This window comes from Tachysurus fulvidraco, chromosome 4 (genome assembly GCF_022655615.1).
Source record: "Tachysurus fulvidraco isolate hzauxx_2018 chromosome 4, HZAU_PFXX_2.0, whole genome shotgun sequence".
NCBI lineage: Eukaryota > Metazoa > Chordata > Actinopteri > Siluriformes > Bagridae > Tachysurus > Tachysurus fulvidraco.
The window spans coordinates 3492942-3517439 of NC_062521.1; the positions used below are offsets into that span (position 1 = coordinate 3492942).

Consider the following 24498-nt stretch of genomic DNA (forward strand, 5'->3'; position numbering starts at 1 on the left):
CTTCCCTAAATGATCTACTAAGAGAACTTTTTTGAAGAAATGTATTATTGGATTGACTTCATACACCGTGTCCAACGTACACGTCCTTGCGTGCGAACGAGTTCTTTCTCACGAATGAGTGATTCGCAGCTGGAACATCTGTCGGAGCTTCTGTTCTAGAAAAATATTGTGAATTCAACAGTGCTGTGGTGTGGTTAGAAATCACATAACAAAAAATGAAGCAGCCCGGTTCTTATGATAGACAAACAAATCTAAAGCTCAACATAGTTTCCAGACTGTTTAAATGCAGACAGCCAAAGTGTAAAACTTTGGATGAATTGGAAATAAAAAAAAATCAGTAAAAAAGAAAAAAGAAAAAGTTCCTTAATCTTGGCCTTAATCTGTCCAGTCCATTGCACACACATTGCGTTTATGTCTCTTTGCCCAGTCTCTTCCATGTCCAGCTCATGCTTCAAGACTTGTGGGAATCAAGAGGCCTGTGATGAGCCTAGAGTTTAATTCATTTCCATTCTATTATATTTGTATAGCACTTTTAACATTGGACATTTTTCGAAGCAGCTTTACAGTACATAAGAAACATAGTACAAAAAGTTTAATATTATACGAAGATTAATATAAGACAAAAATTCAAGATTAATATTAGACTTATATTTAAATGTGTTTGTATTTATCCCCAATGAACAAGCCTGAGGTGACTGTGGTGAGGAAAAACTCCCTTATACAGAAGAGGAAGAAACCTTGAGAGGAACCAGACTCAAAAGGGAACCTCAAACTCATTTGGGTGACACTGGAGGGTGTGAATATATATATACAGTTTGACAATTGTGTATTGAGGAGATGGATGTTGTCCTCAAAGACCACATGTAGTTAGCATCTCCTCTTTGAGTGTCTGAATACTTCATGAAGCAGAGTTCAAATGGAGCTGGTACATCTCCAGATGTCTCAGGATTCTCACATGCTGGTTCACACCATGAAATGATTGGTGTGTAAAAGACTGTTCTTCATCCTCCAATCTATCCATCAATCAACTACCCAGAGCTTTATCCACTTGAGCCACGACTGCCCTTTATAAAATTTGACAAGATGTGAGTCACTTTATTTCTTAAGACGTTGCGTTTTGAATTTTTTTTTTTTATTAGACCACCGAATAGCAAAAACACTCTACACAACCAATACATTTACATTCGGAATAAAGGATAAGCAAAATAAAGTAAAGTATTCAGTGTAGAACAGTATATACAGTCGATGCTCCATCAATCAAGAATTTGGCTACTAACCTGAACAGTTTTGTTCTGAAGCCAGAAGCAGCAGTAGCTTTCTAAAAATTAATTCAAACAAAAACTTACAATCCTCTCAGTCACTGTCACCTTCACCCCTTAGCAAAACTCCTAACACTCCATTGCTCGGCTCTGTGCTCAGATTCGAATACTTCTTATTATCGGTGGCTGATAATCTGATCTAGTTTCATAAACGAGTGTGTAGTATTGTTTAGAGAGCAAGACTTCAAAGGACACAATAGAGAGGATCCAAATTCTTGATGCTTCCAGTCAAAAGATTATTTTAAAACTTTATTAATTTTTGGTTTACTTCGATTGCTCAATCATCGTCAAACGTACATTTTTAACGCCAAGGTCTTAGAGTTAAACGTCAAAGCTTTGGAAGCTGATCTGTGTGAGCATATGAAGACATGAGAGAGACCGATGGACTAAAGCTCCGCTGCATTGCAGTCTTTAGGTAAACATGAAGTAAGAGCTTGTTCTGGCTGACAGATGTAGCAGGTAGTTGAATGGTGGTGGGGGATAATGCAGCGAATTATTAATCACAATCATTAGTCGATGAAAGTTGAAATAATAAAGTGTACTGATTATAATTTCATTACAAATTAAATCTTGGACAAATTAATTATACATAAGTTGTGCTAATGCGATGTGCCAGTGGACTTTACTGAGTCATATTTAATTGTTTAGGATAAATGACCACACACACACACACACACACACACACACACACACACACACACTCACACAGCTACCGTCATATCCATCATGCCCACTCAGACCTGGCAGTTGTTTAGGGTTTAGGAAGGGCAGGTGTGTGTTATTGCATTGTGTGTATGTATGTATGTATGTATGTGTGTGTGTGTGTGTGTGTGTATGTGTGTCATTGACTAGTCAAAGACTGAGAATTATGTGTTTAGTTTTGCACTTTCAGATGTATGAACTTAGGACTAGAGAGCGATTGCACACACAATTCTGCTAGTTTGCACCTTCAGCGAAACCCTGCTTCAGCTTTATCCTCATCGATACGTCAGCAAAGCGGGTTAAAACATGTCAAACTAAAGAGGAAGTACGAGCCTACAGTACCTGTTGCAGCGTACTGAAGGCTCCTGCATCTCTCTGTCATTCCAGCACTTTCCGCAGAGCGACAGCTTGTCTTTCTGATTGAGACTAACACTAACGCTAGCTGTCACCTCGCCAGCGTCGACTCTGCCACTATTTTGTAACGGAAACACGGAGGCTGCATGTATTTTACTCATGTATGAACCCCCGAATATTTCCCACACTTCAGTGACTACAATCGAAAGAATGACCCCATCAACTAAATAGAAAGCTTGTCTGTCCCTTTGTCTTTCCTTTTAAGTTTTAAGTTTTTTTCACGTTTAGCTCATTAGGAGAGGGTAAATAAAAAAACCTTTTCACAGTTTCTATTTAAATGCCACCAGCATCAAAGGTGTAAATGTGTGGCAAACATCTGACATACAGTACATCCAAATTTGATGCATCATACTGTCTCTTTCAGTCCAGACTCCCTTAAATAAGAACATCCAGCGTATGTGGTGTGTGTGTGTGTGTGTGTGTGTGTGTGTGTATATATATATATATATATATATATATATATATATATTTTTTTTTTTTATTCATCTCATGCACTAGAAATTCCTTGTTTGAGAATATAAGTGCTGGAATGCACTGCTTTCTGACTGCGTTATAGCCTGAGGACTGAGTAAGCTCTAAATAATGAATCAGCCAGAGGACTGCGAGGATCTCGTTTCTACCTATTGCTCTTTAACGGAGTCATGTGCACCTGTCGCACGCACAGTAACCGTAGTCCGCCTCCTCTCTTTACGTCTTTCTTAGAATCCCTTTTACCCTCCTCTTTATCGTCTGATTAAGTGTCAGCGATCTCGCCGTACACCGTCATTACAGCTCTGAATAGGATTATCTGCTCTTTTAACATCAAACGCAAACCCTTTGAGGTTCTCTGTAACCTAGTGTGATTTCCAATGACTACATTGCTATAAAATGGTAGTCTTACGGAACAACGACAGGGTTGTTTGTCTTTCTCTTCAAAAAAGAAGGTTGAATTCATTTGCCTATTCAGTATTTATCATATTTAGTCTGACTGACAAATCCGTAGATTTACAAATATATCTTTGAGACCCACAGTTCTGTCAAGAAAAAGAAGACTAAAAAAGAACTATCTTTAAACTCTAATGGACACAAAATGTAATAATTATCTAACTCAACCAGTCCGGGAAGTCATCAGTAATTTCCTATTTTTTTTTTTTTGTTTTCCTGTAACGTTAGACATTAAAGGAGACATTAATAATTTGTTGAACTGGTAATCAGTAATTGAATACCCAATATGTATATATAATTCAGTTATTCGTTACACCTTAGTAATACCAGAGCAATGGATGAAACATTTTGGATCGAGTCACAATACACCGTTATCCGTTCTAGTTCATCATTAAAAAAACTCCGACATTAGATCTACTCGAAGGAATCAACACACATCATCGACTCGCATGTTCACTGCAGTAAACTCATTTTCTACTCGCGTAGAGATCATCATTATATACTCGATTAATATCAGCAAACACACAGCATCACGATCGTCTCGAGTACACAGAGGTTACATACCGTATCCTCTATTTCCATCTTTAATACGAGCAAAATTAAATGGAATTAAATACAGAAGTCTGTAATAAAATCTCACAGCATGAGCCAGCAGCAGTTTACACAGTTTCAGGCCTTGATGAGAGTAAAACAAAGACTGGATTGAATTTGACTTTTTTTTTTTTTTTTTTATCTCTTTAGCTTTAGCTCTTTATCTCTTTTCTTTTAAGGAGACTAAACACATGACCTACTGTATACTGTACTTTATTTATATCACATAAAACATGATTAATATTTAGCTACTTTGACAGAATAGGACCGTTTGCCTGTCATTGAATATGTCCAACAACCAGGATTCATCTTTAATTAATAAATCATTTACATTTTAGGACATTTACATCCAACCAAATAATCTGTTGAAATCAGATTAGCTAGCTCAATCCGATTGAACAGCCTCCGTGGAAACACCTCAGTCGAGGCCATTGAACCTGATGCGAATAAAATTTTTCTCAAATCTTATTTTATGTCTTAAATGTGGCCACTTAATACCATACACTATATTTGTCTTTATACAGTATACACAAATAATATACTGATGATCTAAATGTTCTTTGATCTTTTTACCAGTACACCTTCTTCCCATGCTGCTGGCAGAATAGAAATGGACTCATGGGACATTTTCATTCAGTATAAACAAATGAATGATTTTATGGCCGTGAGTCTGATATAAAACGAGTCAGTTGGCTTTCAGGAGGACACGTGTGTTTTTCCCTCTGTTGATAACCTTACACAGAATTTTGTGGTTGAAGATAAACACTTTCAGATTTTAATTATGAAGAAGCACTTGGGGCATCTCATACAGCACAAATAGGTTTGATATCACCATGTACTTTGAAGATAGAAACATATGTGTGGAAAAATATTTTTTCTTTAATTAATTTTTCTATGAATATATTGCCTATAGTATTCTAGAGAAAAATACTGAGTGTTTACGTTCATTTGAGCTTTATATTAACCACCACCGTGGAGTGATTCGGTCATTCAATACTGAACATGGACACAAAAAAACGGGAGCAAACTCCATCTTTTGTAAAAACCCACTTTTTTGTTGGTAAAAATCCACTTTGTCAGATAGCAAAAAAAAAGATTTTTTTTCCTCCAAAGAAAGGGGGGCTTAGTTTTATAGCTCATTTATAATTGTCAGCAATAAATGAAGCCTTCATTCAGAGAAGACAGGATCAGAGTATTTAGAATAATGTGTGTGTGTGTATGTGTGTGTGTGTGTGTGTGTGTGTGTGTGTGTGTGTGTGTGTTTAGTTTGGAGTAGGTGCAGGTGATGTGGAGTGAAGGTTCCAGTGGCAGGATGACGGTGGCCACGCTGCTGCTCTCTTCGTTCCTCCTCCAAACACTCAGTGGAGGTAACACACACACACACACACACACATACTCAAACACTGAAGTGCACAGTGGACTCGCATTAACTCGCTTCGTCTCTCCTTGTCCGTTTTTATTCATCGTCATCTTCTTGAGCTCCACTCTTTTATTTGTCTCGGCGATGTCTCATTACCTGTCTGCTTTTCCACCTGTCGTCCTCTCATCCTGTCTCACCCGCTCAATCAAGATTTCTCACCAGCCTGTCACTCTTCACTCTCCTGCTAGATCAACAGCCAGCTTTGTGTGTGTGTATGTGCTAGACATCGCCAGTAATGCTGCGCTGAGTTATCAACGCCATGCCACCACAACTTCATAACTCGCTGAATGATGCTTTGATGCTCCTGTTCTCTCACCTCACCTGACTTCCTCACGTTTACCTCTATTTCTCTCTCTCTCTTTTTCTCTCTCTCTCTCTCTTTCTGAGCAAATAGCCGTGGCTGATCCTACTGGAGCAGCGTTTTCATGGTTATTATCGCTAAGTGATTGTTGAGGGCTTTGTGGCCCCACGAAGAAAACGAGAGAAAATTAGAGACGTCCTGTTCCCTGCATGCCTGAACACACTGAGCATAATGATTTTACATCAGAGAGTGTGCGAGAGAGAGAGAGAGAGAGAGAGAGAGAGAGAGAGAGAGAGAGAGAGAGAGAGAGAAACATGAAGAGGATTAAGAGAGACATGAGTGTGGGAGAAAGAAAATGAATAAGAGAAAACAAGGGATAGAAACAGTAAAACAGAGAAGGAAAAAAAGAGGGAGGGAGGCCAGGAGACAAGGAGTAAGAGAAATGAGAGCAAACGAGTGAGAACAAAGAGAGAGCCATGAAACTCTGAAAGAAAAGGATGCAAAAACTAAAAGAATGATGGGGAGAAGAGGAGAAATATATTTGCTAGAATAAATTAATGGGACAGAAACAGAAAGAAAAATAAAGTATGGAGAGAATGGAAAAACATAGATGGAGGAGAAGGTTAAAGAGAGAAATATTTGGACTGGAAAAAAATAGCGAGAAGGAGGCAAAGAGGAAGAATGAGAATGAAGACAAAAGGAAAGAAAGATGAGAAAGATAAAGAATGAGAGGGGGTGAAAATAAAAAAAGGATAAGACAATAAAAGAAAATGGAGAAATGGAAAGGTTGAGTGGGGGCAAGAGCGAAAAAAAGGGAAAAAAAGGATGAAAAGAGTACAAGAGAAAAAATACTGATAGAGAATGGACAAAACCATTAGAGGAGATTTGGGGTATGAAAGAATAATAGAGAGGGGCTCAGAAAGAAAATGAGAGTGAGAGAGAGAGAGTGTGTGTGTGAGAGAGAGAGAGAGAGAGAGATTATACAAAGAAAAAGAGACAGAACCAAAGAGTGAGTGAGGAAAAGAATAAAAGGGAATGAAAGAGAGAAAGAAGGGAGAAGGGAGAAGTGAAGGAACAAGAGAGCAAAGAGGGGGGAAGAGTGATAGAAGATGAAGACTTTGAGGGAAGTGTTGTGAGACTGAATTAGCTTGTCTGCATGAGCTGCTTAATACAAAGTGATGAGTTGATGAAGGGATGGAGAGATACATGGATAGAGAGATGTGATTAAACGTGAGAGCTTTTCACCGCCTCTCATATTTAAGTCAGGTTAAAAGCCACTCAGAAGCTAAACCTGCTAAATAGCATACACTGAATTCACTTCTTCACACGCTGTCATGTTTATTAATCATTTATTATCTTTAATGGTCATTAATTCACTTATACAGTGCAGAAAGGTGCAGAGGAAAGCAATGCAATATTTATATCTAGGAAGCTAATGGCTAATTAGCGAAAAAGACACGTTATCGGTTAAGTGATGAGAGGTGCTTTTCTGACTCGTTTTTCTTTCTCAATCCTCTCACACGTCTCTGCAATAAATGGTAGCACATAAACACAAACACACACACACACACACACACACACACACACACACACACACACACACACACACACACACACACACACACAGATCAAAGTGCCTGACAAAACAGCTTGTCTCAGGCTGAACCTGAAACATTGATCACACACTCAGGAGATGATAAATTCTCTCTAAAGGCCAGAAACAGCAGTTAAGTCTATTACCATATATGGAAGCCATACAAGTCTACTACCATATATGGAAGTATTCTAGCAAGCATGCAGTTAACAGGTTTTGTTAGCCAGCTCGCTAACCTGACAGGATGTCTGCAAGGGGTTTTTAATCTTTATAATCATTACTAATGCTAGCTAGCTAAAAGAAGGTAGTATGACAGTATGGTAGTTATTTTTCTGAGAGGATATTAAGTCATATTTTTAAATGTTTAAATGTCATTACTGTCTGTCTCTCGCTAGCTAAAATAAGCTAACCTGACAGGATTTACTGAACGGCCTAGATTTATAATTCCTAAATTTCTAACCATAGCTGCCTATGTAGAATAATATTGTCACATGATTTTTAAGACTGTCAAATCTTAAAAGAAATGTTTATCAACTTCATTATTAATGCTAGCTAACTTGCTAAAGTATGTTAAAATCATTCATAACTTTAGCTAGGTTACTGTATGGTGGTTGGATACACTAAACAATGTTTAAAGGATATTTGAGAAGATTTGTAGTTTGTGCTTGGCTAATGGAAGATAATCTAATGACAGATTTAAAAGGACATTTCTGTAATAAAGCTTTATGCTATCGCTAATGCTGTAACACAGGATGCTGGAAATGTTTTCGGTTTTCAAATTTCAATTTTACTCCATTGGTTAAGTAGATTTTTCATTTCTACTTTTAGTAATAATGTTTATTTATTTAATTAATATTTAAACATTTTTTTCCCCTTAGTTTGTAAAAATAAAAGTTGAAGATTCTAACCGTAGCCAGATAGCTTAGCAAGATAGCAAAGAATGTCTCACCTGTTCTAATGCAAACATAATGATGAAAACTGTGTATTTGACTTAATATATTGACTAAAAAGTACATATATCTTACAATATGCCCTTTGTGTAAGTGTGTGTGTGTATGTGTGTGTTTGTAAAGCTTTGTGATATGAGATTAATGGTCAGAATATATAGCAACCTGCATTAGAGTCACATGTACAGTATGTTAACCACAGTCATGGTAAAAGTACATGTACGTGCACATACCTAGATACACACACACACACACACACACACACACACACACACACACACACACACACACACACATATATTACTCATCCCACTAATCAACCGGTGCAAAGTGTGAAAGCGTGTGTGTGTGCGTGTGCGTGTGTGTGGGTGTCTGTGTCTAGGTATGTGCACGTATGTGCTTTTACCATGGCTGTGGTTGACATACATGTGTGTCTAGTGCAGGTTGCTATATATTCTGAGCATTAATCTCCTATCACAAATCTTTACAAACACACACACACACACACTTTGCACCGATATTGATTAGTGAGATGAGTTAATGGGCTGGCATCTCATGGGTCTTTATTTGTGGCATGTCAGATTGATTTAGGCTGCTCTTTGGTTCTTCTTATCAGATGTCTCGCAAACACAGATGCACTTTGTGTGTGTGTGTGTGTGTGTTTGTGTGTTTGTTGTCCACTTTGTTAATGTCTGTCCCTTTCTCCCATAGCTGTTAACCAACCTCCACGATTCCAGAACTACTTCTTTCAGTCATACCTGCTCATTTATGAGAACACTCCAGTGGGTAAGTCATGAACGTGCATGCACACACACACACACACACACACACACACACACACACACACACACACACACACACACACACACACATGCACGCTTCATGTTATAACCATAGACATGCATAATTGAGACCTAGACAGCATGAAGTCATTATATACAAGGCAGCACAAGACCTTTCTTGTGTAAGTATCTAGAATTACTCAAAGTATTTTTCAGCTGAAGTAGACTTAGTTAAAGTCATTAGATAATAGATATAGCTTTATTGGCATTGTAGATGACTAAATTCACGAGTAAGTAGGTAATGCAGACTCAGATGCTCAGATTTTAAAAAATCTCACAAAATTAATCTTGTGTAGTATTCCATCATGTCAGGTGATTAGAAGAGAGATGATTTTTTCCCCCACCTTTACGTAACACTTCATTAGCAGGGAAATAAATCATGTGTATTGAACATGAATGAGGAAAATTATTTACTCTATGATGCATTTTTCCCTACAGAATGCCTGTAAGGATAAACAAAAATAGATTAGTATAATACATATAGATAGTTTTAGCATTAAAGAACATATTACACAACATTACATTTTTTTCTTGCTTTAAAATTAGCTCATGTCCGGTTGAATGAATCCATTGCTATCACTGGCTCTTATATAGGGGTGTTGTATATATGTGGTGGAGTCTTTTGTAAAGGTGTGTGTGTGTGTGTGTGTGTGTGTGTGTGTGTGTGTGTGTGTGTGTGTTTGTGCGTGTGTGTGTGAAATTTTTGGCAGGTGGCATGATGGTGTGTAATTTGGTCTTAAGACAGGTGTATTCAGTCATTGGGATGAAAGGCCAGAGTGTGTTTGTGTGTGTGTGTGTGTGTGTGTGTGTGTGTGTGTGTGTGTGTGTGTGTGTGTGTGTGTGTGTGTGTGTGTGTGTGTGTGTGTGTGTGTGTGTGTGTGTGTTTATATGCTTGTGTGTATTGGGTCACACAAAGTGCAGCAGTCTGTACAAGTCAAAACAAAAATGTTTTGTTGAGAAGTATATCCAATAATTGGTCAAAGTATGTGTGTGTGTGTGTGTGTGTGTGTGTGTGTGTGTGTGTGTGTGTGTGTGTGTGTGTGTATGTCAGCAGTCACATCACACTCCAGATCTTGCTCTTCACCCTTCATTCTCCCCCCAGCTCTAACACCCCTCTCTCACACTCATCCCTCACGTCTGTTTTCTTCTTGGAAGCAAGGTTTTAGCACGTAAGGGTTAGCAATATGGCACAAATGTACAGTAGCACGAATGCCGCACCTTTAGTACAACCTCTGCTCATGGTTGCCATGATTTCACTAGTAGTACCAGACTAGATCAAAATCTTGACGTCTTGATGATGACGTCTACCACGTATATGCTACAGAATATGTGCAAAACTAGAACAGCAAAAACTATTATGTTTTTAGTAAATCAGACACTTTGAGCCTGTAGCCACAGAGAGATTAGCACCAGCTGCATCAGAAATTAATTGGTTGCATTGATTTGGAGTGAACGGTTAATATAAACAGCTAGCATTGAAATGTTCAGTATATCCTCTACCTTTTTAATAGAAGTGTTTAGTTTAAGAAGAGTCGACAATAATAGCAAGAACAACATAAAGAGAGAAAACATGTTGCAGCAAAGAGAGCTAAGACAAGCAAAAGACTGAATAAAGAGCGGAACCTCTGCGCTCACGTGATTGAGCAAGTTAAAATCGATTGCAGCAATTTAGAGTAAAAATTGTCACAGTGCTCGTCCACTCTAGAGATCCGTCTGAAGTCCAGTAGATATAAACATCTGAGTTTCAGGTTTAATAGTACTTTTAAGACTACTTACATGTCCTTATCCCTGTCTTTGTTTTATGTAGCACCTTGATCCTGGAGAAACATTGTCTCATTTCACAGTGTACTGCAACAGCTATATATGGTTGAAATGACAATAAAAGCTTCTTGACTTGACTTGACTTGAATAATAGAAAATTCCTCAAGGATCCATTCAATAATTAATAGATCTAACTTTCTAAACATCTAAAAGTCTAAAAGGTCTAGATGAAAACTTACAAGAAGAGATGTTAGTATTATATATTTTAGATCCTTAAATCACAAATTAACATTAACATTAACATTCAGACTGAAGGCAGAAGGTCTAGACTTGATAGCAGCTTTGATTGGTCAAAAAGGCACCTGACTGACGTGTAAAGCAACCAATCACAGTTTATTTTCTCAACGTCACATTTAAAAGTGTGATAATGTAAAGTTCCTAGAAAAACAGACTGGTGTGCAACTAGAAAGTCATGTAAAAGTCATGTTTGTACAGTGAACTTTGCATCAGTTGGAAAATCTAGTATTTATCTGACCCTCGAGCACTCACTTCTTCACTTCCTTCTTCCATGTTGTAAGTAAGGCGTCATGACGGCTTTGTTTAAAAAACGAGACACACGTCTGCAGAAAACTCTTGATGACAGTGACTCTGTGAAATAACAAATAAAAGCTTCTTTTCACTTGAATGGTTTTAGATAATGATGTATAAGGACCAGTACCTGTTATAAGACTCAACATTTTCTACAATTCTTCTGCAACCCACTACATCATTTATTTATAATCTCCGGTACGAAGACAGAAAATATTATCGATATGGTACAAAGTCTGTAACATCTTTGGCCTCCATCGTGAACTCGTGTTTCCTTCAAGGTTAATTTGCAATTCGCTCTGTCTATGTCTCGATCTGTCCGTTCTGTTCCTTTCCCCAGCTCTCTCTCTCTCTCTCTCTCTCTCTCTCTCTCTCTCTCTCTCTCTCTCTCTCTCTCTCTCTCTCTCTCTCACTCTCTCTCTCTCTCTCTTGCTCGCTCGCTGTCCATTTCATCAGTTTAAGGATGACTCCGATGATTGACAAGGCAATTTGAGAGTGTCAGCTTTTTCTTCACCTTGCCCGCTGTTGTCACGAGGCCCGAATTAAAAAAGATATATCGAAGTTAGGCTGATAGAAGACTCTCTCAGCCACAAATCCACCGCTCGCTCTTAATGCGGACACAGAAATGTTGTCGCCTTTACATGAAGCGAGCATTTGCGCTCCGGATAAATCCTCATGAGGCTTTTTTTCTTTGTTTTGTTTTATGTTTTATAAGGTCAAAAGATTGAAGCCTATTCACTCCATTGTTTCTGCTCAGTGCAAATTGCTATTGGAATGAAGATGCTATGAGATTTGTTGGGAAATGGCTAGAATGCTGTTGCTTAGCCAAAGTACCGCGACTGTGAACTCGTTAGTGGTGTTTAATAAATACAATTAGTACAAATTCAAAGTCCAATCAAAGAGGCTGATATGGTTGGATTTACTAGAGAGCTAACCTCAATATTTGTATCTATTTTGAACACACACACACACCCACACACACACACACACACACACACACACACACACACACTGTCCTTCCTGCCCAGCTTGATTCGAATCCTTCAACCATGTCTGATTGGATGATGGTGATGGCTTGTTTTGGGAGACTGTGTGTGTGATCGGACGCTACCAATTTGTCAGCATTATGGTTTATTAGTGTCGCAGATGTCCTCGCCCAGGAGGACTTCTAGAACATCCGCTGTGTGACAACACACTGAATCAGCCACCCACTGGAGTGTGTGTGTGTGTGTGTGTGTGTATGTGTGTGTGTGTGTGTGTGTGCTGGTGTTTTGGACATTTCTGTATGAAAGCCTCTGTGTTATGACATCACAACTGGTTTGTTCATAATTGAACTCATGTTTATTTGTATTGACATTTCCTCTGAAATACAAAGCATATCTAAATTATTTTTAAATCTCTAGAAATTACCCTTTTTTTACAGACAACATCATAAACACATATTCCTTAAATATGCACATATTAAAACCTTTTAATGCATGTGACACATGTAAATTTAGACAGAATAGTAAAAAAATAAAAAAAAAAAAACAGTTTTTTAATTACTCCAAAACATTTTTTGTCTAATATGACATAGATAACCTTTTTTTTTTTTTTTTTAACAAAATTTATTAGTCACATCATAAAAGCATAAAATAACAGTGAAACTTTTACAGTGGATCTCAAGTCAAGTCAAGAAGTCTGTATTTCTGTAATGCTGCATAACTGTCCATATTGTGATACATCATATTGGACTAACCAGTTTGAAGATTGTTGTCGAGCTTGAAGACAATTTTTGTGTGCATGCTGTGTGTGTGTGTGTGTGTGTGTGTGTGTGTTTATAACTGTAAAAAGTCTGTGTATTATCTGTTTCTTTGTAGTGCACTCGAATTCCCCTGCAATAGCTTAACATCCCAACAATTTATTACACTCCTACTTGCGCTGTAATTCCTCTGAGACTGCTGTGTTTGCCTGCTTACGAACTGGCAAGTGACTTCATTAGACTAATTAGCCAATTAGCTAACTGTAGCAGATGCATTTGTCTGTTGAATTGACAAAATGCTTCGGGTCCATGTGGCGTTTCGGTAAAGGGCATTCTGGAGATAAGCATAATAGTAGTTTAACGGCGCCCTCTGATAATACAGAGACCAACCTATTCCTGTTGATGGCGGAGAATGAGACAAGGCTGTATGAGAAGCATCTCGGACATTAAGAGGAATAAAAGATAATGAGAAATCTTCATACAGAGGAGTTAGTGTTCAGATTCAATCAATTTCTCCTTTTCCCACTCGATCCCTTCTGTGACTGTGATGCGTCTATTAAATGTAGACTACAGTGCTGAAAAGGATAAAGAATAACAGGATAAAGGAAAATGATTTGGAAATCTCTGGGCCGAGGAGATTAAGTTTTCATTGATCAGTCTTTGTTCTGTCTTTGCGTCATCCTAGTGAGTTGATTGCTAGCATTTCACATTAAAGGTTGCACATTAATAATTTACCGTACTGTTAATAAGTCAGGGTAATGGAGTGCTGCAGCAGGTAGAGTTGCCGCATCATAGCTTCCCGGTTCGATCCCGAGCTCTATCCATGTGGGGTTTCACATGTTCTCCTTATATCCCTGTGGGTTTCCTGCTAAAAATATGGCAGTAATGGATAAGTGTGTGTGTGTGTGTGTGTGTGTGTGTGCTTCTGCTGATGCTTCAGCATATCAACAATTGATAAATACTTTGATCTAATACAGTATAGCAGTGCATGAAGGCTCTGGTAAGCTTAGGAATACTGATGACGTATTAATAACCATCATTTAACTCGTGTAATCTCACTGACGTCTCATGTTTAATGTAGGCTTGGTTAATAAATTAAATATGCGAGATTGCTTTAAAGATTAATAAAACAGCTCTAGAGTTAATCTGTTCTCCCGCTCTACTCTATATCCCAAACCACATCCTTATGTACTGTTCTTTGAGAAGTGTATGTAGCGAGAAAAGGGGCGGGGCTAATAGGTGCTTTGGGACGCAACTTCTGCCTGCTCAAACATCTGTGCTGATTTAAAGCACTTTCTTTTAATGTGTATTATACATAAAACATGTTACTAATTATACTGATGTTGATATATTAGGGCTATAACATTTGCGTTATTTATTTAGTTATCTACACACACCCACCCACACACACACACACACACACACACACACACACACACACAGAATGCACACTTGCAATGAATATAGATTAACCAGTATATTTGAAAAAAGTCCCTAAAATCAGTCATCGATAGCTGAACCTACTGGATATTATAATTGGTTTATTAGCAGGTAATATATTTCTCCATCTCTAAACGTACAAAAATGTGCAACTTAAGAGCTTTTTAGAAAATAGTTGAGCAAATTACAAAGTCACAGCGAGAACAAAATCCCAAGATGCACATACACATAATGCCACTGGATTCCTTTTATAGCAGTATTACCAGAATGAACACACACTTTATAAATGATTAAAAAAGTTTGTTGACCGACCCTCCGACACTGCTGATGCCAAACAGATGAGTTCAGTTCAAAAAGGAATCAAACAATTATAAATAAAATGATCATAGGACTTTTAACGGTGTAGATTGTAAGCTACGGCACTATTGCACAATTTAGGAAACAAAAACAAAGCTTCCCAGGGGCTGAATATGAAACTCGAAGAATATAATGAAAAGGTTATGAGAATTAAAATGAGTTAAAAGAAAGAAAAACAATCTGAAGATTGTTTGTGGTTTGCTGGATGGTTCTCAAGATGCTAAGGATTAAAGCTTCCTCTAATATTTTTCCAAAAAAAAGTAAATAAATAAAACTTTGCAGTTATGAGGTCAACAGTGTAGCTATTATTAATTTATTTTTAAAAAATTTTTTTTATAGTGAATAAAAACAGAAATATAATTTCTCACTGCTCTGTTTGATCAGTTCAACAGTGCTTCATTGGGATCCTGTGGTGTATTCGAGCTCACCGACCAAATCAGAATGGAGCATTCAAGAGGTCTGTGGTATTAGTAGGGTATAAATTGCTATTCCAAACGGATTATTATTTTCTTTTCAAAGATTACGGAGCCATGTTAAGAAATGTAGGTGTTTAGATGGAGTAAAGCGTTTCATACAAATATCCAGCCATGTAAATGGAATGAGTGCAGACTTGAAGTTGTTGTCTCATGGTGTCGCCGACTGTCCTTCATTGCTTTACTACATTTACAAGTTTCCACAACGCAGCTGTTTCAGTCTGGCCTTCCAAAGACGAGCGGATGTTGACAGCACTACAATCTTTGGGATTAAGTGTATGCGTGTGTGTGTCTGTGTGTATACGGGTGTGTGTTATTGTTCATTGGTGTTACGTGAGTTTGTGCGTTCAGGTCACACTAGACTGTGGATCGTGATCAGGTTCCTAATGATGGATGGATTTCATTTACCTGCTTGTGTATCGTGTAAAGTCATGGTGAGGTTAGGAAGACTGTGTGTGTGTGTGTGTGTATGTGCATGTATGTATGTGTGTGTGTGTGTGTGTGTGTGTGTGTGTGTGTGTGTGTGTGTGTGTGTGTGTGTGAACCCAAATGCCCTTGGGCATAATGATGTATATAGAATGTGTGTGTGCCTGTGCATGTGTGTGTTTAAGCCTGCATATTACAAGTGAATAGTGAGTATGTTAGTGGTGTGTTTGTACTGTGTGTGTGTGTGTGTGTGTGTGTGTGTGTGTGTGTGTGTGTGTGTGTGTGTGTGTGTGTGTGTGTGTGTGTATGTGCCTGTGATCAAACTGACTTGCCTTTATAATGCATGTGCATTTTCATGTTCATGTAAGTGTGTGTGTGTGTGTGTGTGTGTGTCTGTGTCTGTGTCTGGTGTCTGTGTGTGTGTGTGTGTGTGTTCCTCCAGCAGTGTTGGCTCACAGACAACATAGATATTTAATCCAAGAAGAGAGAATCTCTTGGCCTTATTTGCACTCTTGCGCACGCACGCACGCACGCACGCACGCACGCACGCACGCACGCACGCACGCACGCACGCACGCACACACGCACGCACACACACACACACACACACACACACACACACACACACACACACACAGAAACTTTAATCATTCATCAAGAAAGAATCCTGATAATGAATAGTCGAAAAAGATTGTAACATTGACATTAACAAAGATTTGTTTCTGCATCTCTAAGTAACTTCACGATCTAGAGAAACTTCACACGCTCCAACTGCTTAGATACTGTGGGCTTTAATCAACACAATAATTGTTTTATTATTATTATTGAACTCTAGTACATGCCTTTAATCCCGAAAAACAGTGATGGAAAATGCAGGCTGAAGATGACGTTTTTTTTTTTGTTTCGTTCTGTTAGAAGATTAAAAAAAAAGAGACTGATATTTAATAGGCGTGTGGGATTTTGCTCCAGTGTACTGCTGCATTAGACGTTGTTTAACATCATCTAAAACATCTTATCATATTTAATTCAACAGAATAGCTTACACCCTTATGATTTGGCTGCCTTATTATTTTGTTTATTATTTGTATGTATATACAGTATACTGTATATATATTTTAATCACACTTTTATTGATCACAATCCTTCTGCCCCATTAGCATGATTTCCCACATGAATATCAGAACAGTATTAAAGCTTGTAGTTGGGTCTGAGTTCTGAGTAACATTGTGCACGTCTTGGGTATTAATTCCTCACTGTGTGCACTTAGAGAACAGACGAAAACAGCGCTTGCAATATGCTATGCATCACAGATTATTACAGAGTGGCAGAGTCGTGGTTTCTAAATAAAATCGAAAACAAAGCACTTATCATTAAGATCAATTTTTAGATCCCTGTTTTCTGCTGTAGTTTTTAAATCACCATCTGCTTTCTGAGCTCGTTGTGATTATTCCTGCATCTGAGGTTCAAACGGCTCATTTCCTCTCACTGTGAAACATCTCCATATTCGCAGGCAAAAGAAACAAGGTATTCTTCTTCCTATTAGCACATCCTGCCACACTAATTTACACCTTTATTCATATTTGCCTCGTTGGCAGCAGTGTTTATGTTTCACGATCATCGTTTATTGGCTTATCTGGGTTTGAGTGTGTGTCAGCATTCGATTTGTCTTTATGTGTGTGTGTGTGTGTGTGTGTGTGTGTGTGTGTGTGTGTGTGTGTGTGTGTCTGTGTGTCTGTGTGAGTACTCTGGATTTAGGCTCTTTGCAGCATCTAGGCTGAGAGCAAATGGAGCTGATTGGGGTTTGGTGTGTGATTAACTGAAGTGTGGTGTTTGATTAAACCCTCTTATCTCATAATCCACTTTACTCTGATCTGGCTGATTAACTTACTCTCTGTAGGGTAATTAAGGCGCACACACGCGCACACACGCACACACACAAACAGACACACACACTCACACCTAGTTTCATGCACTCAGTGACTCGATTGTAGCCCACTGGAGCAGATTTTGCAGTTTACACACACACACACACACACACACACACACACACACACACACACACACACACACACACACACACACACACACACACACACACACACACACACACACACACACACAGACACACACAGACACACATACACTCACACACACATTAAAAACCAGTGGTTTTATGGTGATGTCATGACGTGCTCTAAGTGATCAGTAACAATTGAAACTTGATTAAAAAAATTAAAGCATCTTTATAATACTAGGATCTGCCAATACTCATTAACGCAGCTCTCACTCAGAACAGAGGGTTCCTCAGGAGTTCTTCGGCTCATTGAGAGTTATTAGAGTCTTTAATGGATTTTACTCAGGCAGAATGTGTTACAAATTCCCTCAAAAGGACAAACGAAATACTTATATTACTGATTCTCTTAAACTCTGGGAATACGACTGTATGATTGCACCCTGACTTATTACGAGTGAAGCTGTAATAGATCTCAGTAATGAAATACTTTTGTTCTTATTGCTGGAAACCTTATCATCACCAAAGCACCGGACTTAAACCAGAAGCTCGTTACCTGTTCGGTTCTGTCACATTTGTAAACAGTGAGCGCGTGCATGATTTAAAAGACAAAACCAAAACCCTAACTGGGTTAAATTCTGTTTTCTGTAATGAGCTGCTGTGCTCTATTAATTCATCTGTAGCTAAAGAGCAGAAAATGACCTCAGGTTGTGAATTATTATAGTTTCCACCTGCTGCTACGAATTACATTTCCTTCATTCTAATTAATTCACAGCGTATAACTAATGTCTGTGAGCCATATTATTGTCGTAAGAAAAATGTTTCATTATTATTATTATTATTATTATTATTATTATTATTATTATTATTATTATTATTATTTAAAAAAATTGCTAATCATTCATGATCCCAGTCGTACACACTAACTTTTTCATTTTTTGGAAACTTGAACGGATTGTTGTCTCTAAGTTGATGTTATTTATTTATTACGCTTTTAAGGAAGGAGTCTCCAGTGTCAGTGCAGGGAGACGTTTTTCCTCATGAGTTGATAACATAAGTGATCTCAAGTCCAATCATGTCACAAGATGTGGACATGATGTGGAAACTGTATCTTGACAAACCATCGAAAATGTGTTGATGTGTGTTGGTGCAGCTGGAAAATATCAATATTTGTTATAACAGTTACATCTAACTACTTTGGTTTGCATTTCCAGTAGCACAAAGGTTAGATTTTGCCATTTAGAACAAACATAATAATATTTGGAAAGGTGAAAAAAATCAAACCTGAATAATCACCTGTCAAGCCGGGCTTCAGTTCTAAGACCCGTTCGAACCTCTCAGGGCTGTGCGGCGCTGAAAAGCCACAATAGTATTCATTCTTCTCATCCCTTTTTTTTCTTCTCTGTTCCATTATTTTTTAGACACTTCCTTTTTCCATTGCTTTCTTTTCAATTGCTTAGAGTGTTTGTAGTGTAAGTCGCTGAAGAAAGAAAGAAACTGGAACATTTCATCAGATGTCAGTCTTAAAAATAAAAAAACAACAACCACAGGATGAGATACCATATATCTTCAAGGTGGGAGTGAATAATAGACACAATTTGTTTTAGCATGTACAATGATGATTTATGAACTCAGGCACCATAAAAAGTGTTAACTTACTTGCAGTGTATTTTGACTAGCGTCAATTGGTTTAGACGCTCAGTAAAATTTGCAATTATTTATTTTATATTGAATATTAAATTGCTTGATATGCTGGTTGCACCGAAATGTCACATGACAAAAGGCACATGATAAAAGATATGATTTTGTGAAAGGGGGTTTGTATTGTCATACATTAGCATCATCATTTATCATCAGCACTTCATCATTAAAAAATTGGACACCTGATTGTACAAAAGTCTATCGTGAACATCGGTCTCTTTTCCGTTTTCTTACTAGTAGCACAGTATATTGCTCACCTCTGCCCATGAATATGCAAATTAGAAATGCCCGACAAACTCCACCCCTTATAGTTGTAAGAACAGTTGATGATAAACTTTCAAAAGCCCTTCATATGCATGTTGGGATCTGATAGGTTCCTATAGATGATGACACAACATCACTTTTAGCTCCTTGTTATTAAAATAGTGACAGTTTTTTGCCTTCACACTAATTCGACAAAGAGGAATTCATCATGAAGACACATTTTATAAATTCTGAAGCACTTTGTAATCCCATCAGAGATATGTTTATCCATTAAAAGCTAAGTGTGTATGCACGCACACCCACACACACACACACACACCCACACACACACATTATTTTCTAGTTGCTGTCCAGACACGATGCCTTACAGGGACAATCATCTCTTTATCTTAAAACTTAAATTCTATATTCCTTTATACCATCATCTCCATATTGGGCTTTTTATTATCTTCATACCTATTTTAGCCCTCAAGTATCAGTTTATTATTCTTCTCCATATCACACTGTAGCGATGCATGGTGTCTGCCATGAGGGATTTTTTTTGATTGGTTTTACTTCATAACTCTTCTCTTGCTCTTTATTTTGTTCTCCTTCTCTTGCCTCTCTTGTCCTCCATCTCTCCCTCGCTTGCATGCCTCTCTTTTGGAAATAATGGTTTATACGCTTGAGCGGGGTTTGCAAAACACACCATCCATCAGGCCCGGGCGGCTGTGCGTCGCATTACTACTCCTACACCCTGCACACTAACATGGCACGCACTAAACACTCTACAAGCTCACACGGCCTTCCGAGGCCTCAGGTGCCTCTCTTTCACTTCCTGCGGTTTATTCTTTTATTATCCATGCAACCTCTTTACCTGCATGAGTTATTTCATTTCTTTACTTTAATTGTTCCTCTTTTATACCACAGCACTGCTGAATGATGAAATCTGATGACAAACATGTAAATGTTCATATGGTGAGGAATTTCTCTAAGGAGATGTTTCATGATTTATGAGAACGGGGGACTTTTTCGTTTCTTGGAATGCGACAAGCTATTTTTGTCGTATTAACTTCGAGATATCGTTTGCTGTCATGTATATCTCATAATCCTGTGATTAGACAGCCTCTAAAGGCAGTGGAGACATTAAGGAGAGAGAGGGAGAGAGAAGGAGAGAGAGAGAGAGAGAGAGAGAGAGAGAGAGAGAGAGAGAGAGAGAGAGAACAGATTGTACGTGTATATACACTTTATTTCTAATTGTTTTTGACATAAGAGTGAATTGGCTTGTCTAATAACTCCTCTGTTTTCATGTTATCTTTTTTCTCATAGACAGAGTTTGTTAAGAACTAATTCCTATTTTAGAAACAGACTGAGTATTACTCTTGACCTGGCCCTTTACTTGACTCTGGGTCCTGACTTTGACTCAGTGTTTAGACTCATAAGACTCTGTCTTGACTTTGACTCAGTGTTTAGACCCTTAAGACTCCGTCTTGACTTTGACTCAGTGTTTAGACCCTTAAGACTCCATCTTGACTTTGACTCAGTGTTTAGACCCTTAAGACTCTGTCTTAGTTTTAGTTTTCTTGATCTTCACGTTTGTGGCCATGGTTACAGTCTGATTATATTTTCTGGCTTAATAGATATTTTAAATTTGCTGATCTTATGCTAACAGTGTAAACATGCAGAATGATCATGCGCTGGTTTTGGAGCCATTTCTTTTTAAGATGCTTCAGAAACCTCTGCAAAAGTGAGATCTATGACTTTATAGCATAAAAAGTATTTTGATATTTTCCCACCATGGTCTGCTGAAAGAGACCATTTAATCTCATAGTTCTGTTTAAAGCTGTGTGGACGGGACACATGATGACATCTGAGTGATTGGTCAGAGTGAAGCTCATGAACTGCATACTGTGTGTCCATAAAACCAACATTAACTTAGAAAGCAATCACACCTTTAGGGTTCTTTAAGGCTTTATTTTGTGCTGCCTGGTTGTTCAGCTTGCTCTCCATCCCCTTTCACCCCTTCTTTTTCATCTCTGTCTCGCTTTTATACATTTCCATTTAAATGCATTCATTTGGCTGACGCTTTTATACAAAGTGACTTATAAGTGACACAGAAGCCAATCCAAACACAGAGCTGCAAAGGATCTAACTCTTGATACAAGAGCTGCAAGACAAAAAGGTCCGAGAGAACCATGTAAACGTGTGTGTGTGTGTGTGTGTGTGTGTGTGTGTGTGTGAGAGAGAGAGATAGATAGAGAGAGAGAGAGAGAGAGAGAGAGAGAGAGAGAGAGACTTGGAGGTTCAGGTTTGTGTGTTTATATACGTGTGTGTCCTTGTGTTTAGGTGTCTGTGTGTATATTAATGTACCTTGAATATTCACACAGTCGTGTGCTGTCTGTGTGTGCTTGTGTGTGCATTTGAGACAGGGAGTGTGTATTTAAGGTTTGAACTTGTGTCTACGGGACTTATTTGAGCGTGCACCTTTTACAGCATATGGGGTTAAGCTTATGTCTTTGAGAACCTAGACTTATTTGTGCATGTGTGTTTTGATGTGAGGTGTCTGGGAGAGCCTGTGTCCTGGTGGTGCTTGTGTATACACACAGTTGTGTGTGCATTTGTGAGTGTGTGTGTATTTGTGTGTATGTGCATTTGTGAGTGTATTCACGAGTGTGTGTGTGTATGTGTGAGTGTGTGTCTTTGTGTTACGCTAAGATCAGTGTGCAGCAGCTGCTTATCAGCTGCAGGTGTGTGTGCGCTGATACTTGGCTGAGCCACAGAGAGCAACCTAGCTAGAAATTGATGTTTCACATCAGCGCCCTGCTCTCTGCTCGACTGACACTGCAGTGTGTGTGTGTGTGTGTGTGTGTGTGTGTGTGTGTATGTGTGTGTGTTTGATGCATTTCAGCGCTGTAAGTATTGGGCTCATTCAAACATTTTAAACAACGCAAGCAACTGTTCAGGTTTGAAATAAAAATGCATATCTGAGTAATATTCATATAATCATTATATCTTATTCATAATTTTAACTGCACAGAAATCACACTGAATATTTCACTTTTTTCCAATCGTCACCCAGTCACCAAAACAGCTGTTAACTTTTCTGTGATCACAATTTAAATCACCTCCAAATAACCTGCACAAAATTACACAACACACACAAAAGCGTGAAAAAGAACACTCGATTTTATTTTTTTAATATCACCCGCTGACTAAATCATTCGAGTTGTTGATGAATTCCATTATTTCTGTTCATCTGGTGCACCTTCCTGTAAACATGCTGATCTTGCTTTTAATTTGATGCCTTATATGCATAAAATAAATGAATAAAGAAATAAATAATTAAAGTATTTAAACAGTTAATTATAGTTTATATAATATTCATCTCAAATGGTATTTCATTGGTGTTTTCAGTGTATTAACACCCCAGCACGTACAGCATGACATACTGTGGTTATATCAGACTGTCAGACAGAGACGCTTGCCTTAATGCTGCTCCTCGCTCGAGCAGATCGAAAAATGTGAAGTCAGAATCGTGTGAAAACGAGACACACCTCTGTTTTCGACCCGACTCCTCTCGACTCTTACGTAACTTCTGGACAGCGTTTAATTCTCCAGTCACGTCTGAGTCTGAATACCACATTTTAGGTATTACCTCCTCAAGACTCTCGCATAACTCTGAATACAGCCCGCTGAATACAGCCCAGGCTTTCTGTCTTATTCTTTCTGCTTGCAATTTTTCTTTTCTCTCGTCTTCTCTTATTCTTTCTTCCGTTCTTTTTTTCCTCAATGTCACACTTAATCTACTGTCTTTCTACTTTGAAGTCTCTTTCGCTTTTCACTCTTTTTCACCCGCCCTCTCTCTCTCCCTCTCCCTCTCACCCTCTCTCTCTCTCTCTCTCTCTTTCACTCTTGCTCTCACTCTGTCTCTCTCCCACTCTCTCTCTCTCTCTCTCTCTCTCTCTCTCTCTCTCTCTCTCTCTCTCTCTCTCTCTCTCTCTCTCTCTCTCTCTCTCTCTCTCTCTCTCTCTCTCTCTCTCTCTCTCTCTCCTCCATCTCTTCGCTGTATTGTGTCTCATTGTCATTCAGGTTACGTGAACTCAGCCCAGACAATTATGTCCTCAATCTGACAGTATCAGAAAATACAGTGATCCTCTGTATTTCATTTACTTTAAGAAAGGTGTGTGTGTGTGTGTATGTGTGTATGTGTGTGTGTACTGTGTGTACACAGGCTGAGTGTGAGACTGAAATATAATTACTGGAGGAAAATTGAGGTGCTTCCTCTTATCTTTGTCAGGAGAAGGTTTCTGACATTTAACATGAGGGGCAGGTTTCACTCACTCCTCTATCAACTGTGCTGTGGTCTCTGTCTCTCTCTCTCCTTCTCTCTCTCTCTCTCTCTCTCTCTCTCTCTCTCTCTCTCTCTCTCTCTCTCTCTCTCTCTCTCTCTCTCTTTCTCCTTCTCTCTCTCTCTCTCTCCCCCTCTCTATGATGAAGCATTTCTCCCTTATCAGCCCTTACGTATGTACTTCACATTCATCATGACACATGGAGATGCAGCTTTGTTTACATGGCAGCACATAAAGTGAGCAGATCTCATTTATTAGCCACATTGGTTCTTATGGTTATGACTCTGGGACCTGTGAGTGTTGAGTAATGCAGGCAGCTGGTCAGGTATCAATACGATTAGTTGATTCTTATTC

The 24498-nt window shown here is 38.4% G+C and overlaps 1 protein-coding gene across 7 annotated transcripts in view; it reads left to right on the forward strand.

Annotated features, from left to right (window-relative positions):
* Positions 1 to 24498, forward strand: part of cdh23 (cadherin-related 23) — a 188305-nt gene that overhangs the window by 10264 nt on the left and 153543 nt on the right. For 6 of the 7 annotated variants that reach the window (XR_007140498.1, XR_007140499.1, XM_047813036.1 and 3 more), the window contains exons 2-3: positions 5217 to 5317; positions 8924 to 8998. Coding sequence is in view for 4 of the 7 variants with exons in the window: in XM_047813036.1 (XP_047668992.1) it covers positions 5236 to 5317; positions 8924 to 8998 (157 nt within the window). In the remaining 3 variants the exon portion in view is untranslated. Of the gene's footprint in view, positions 1 to 5216; positions 5318 to 7456; positions 7570 to 8923; positions 8999 to 24498 lie in introns of those variants that run through there. The other variant, XM_027165880.2, reaches the window with a different exon arrangement.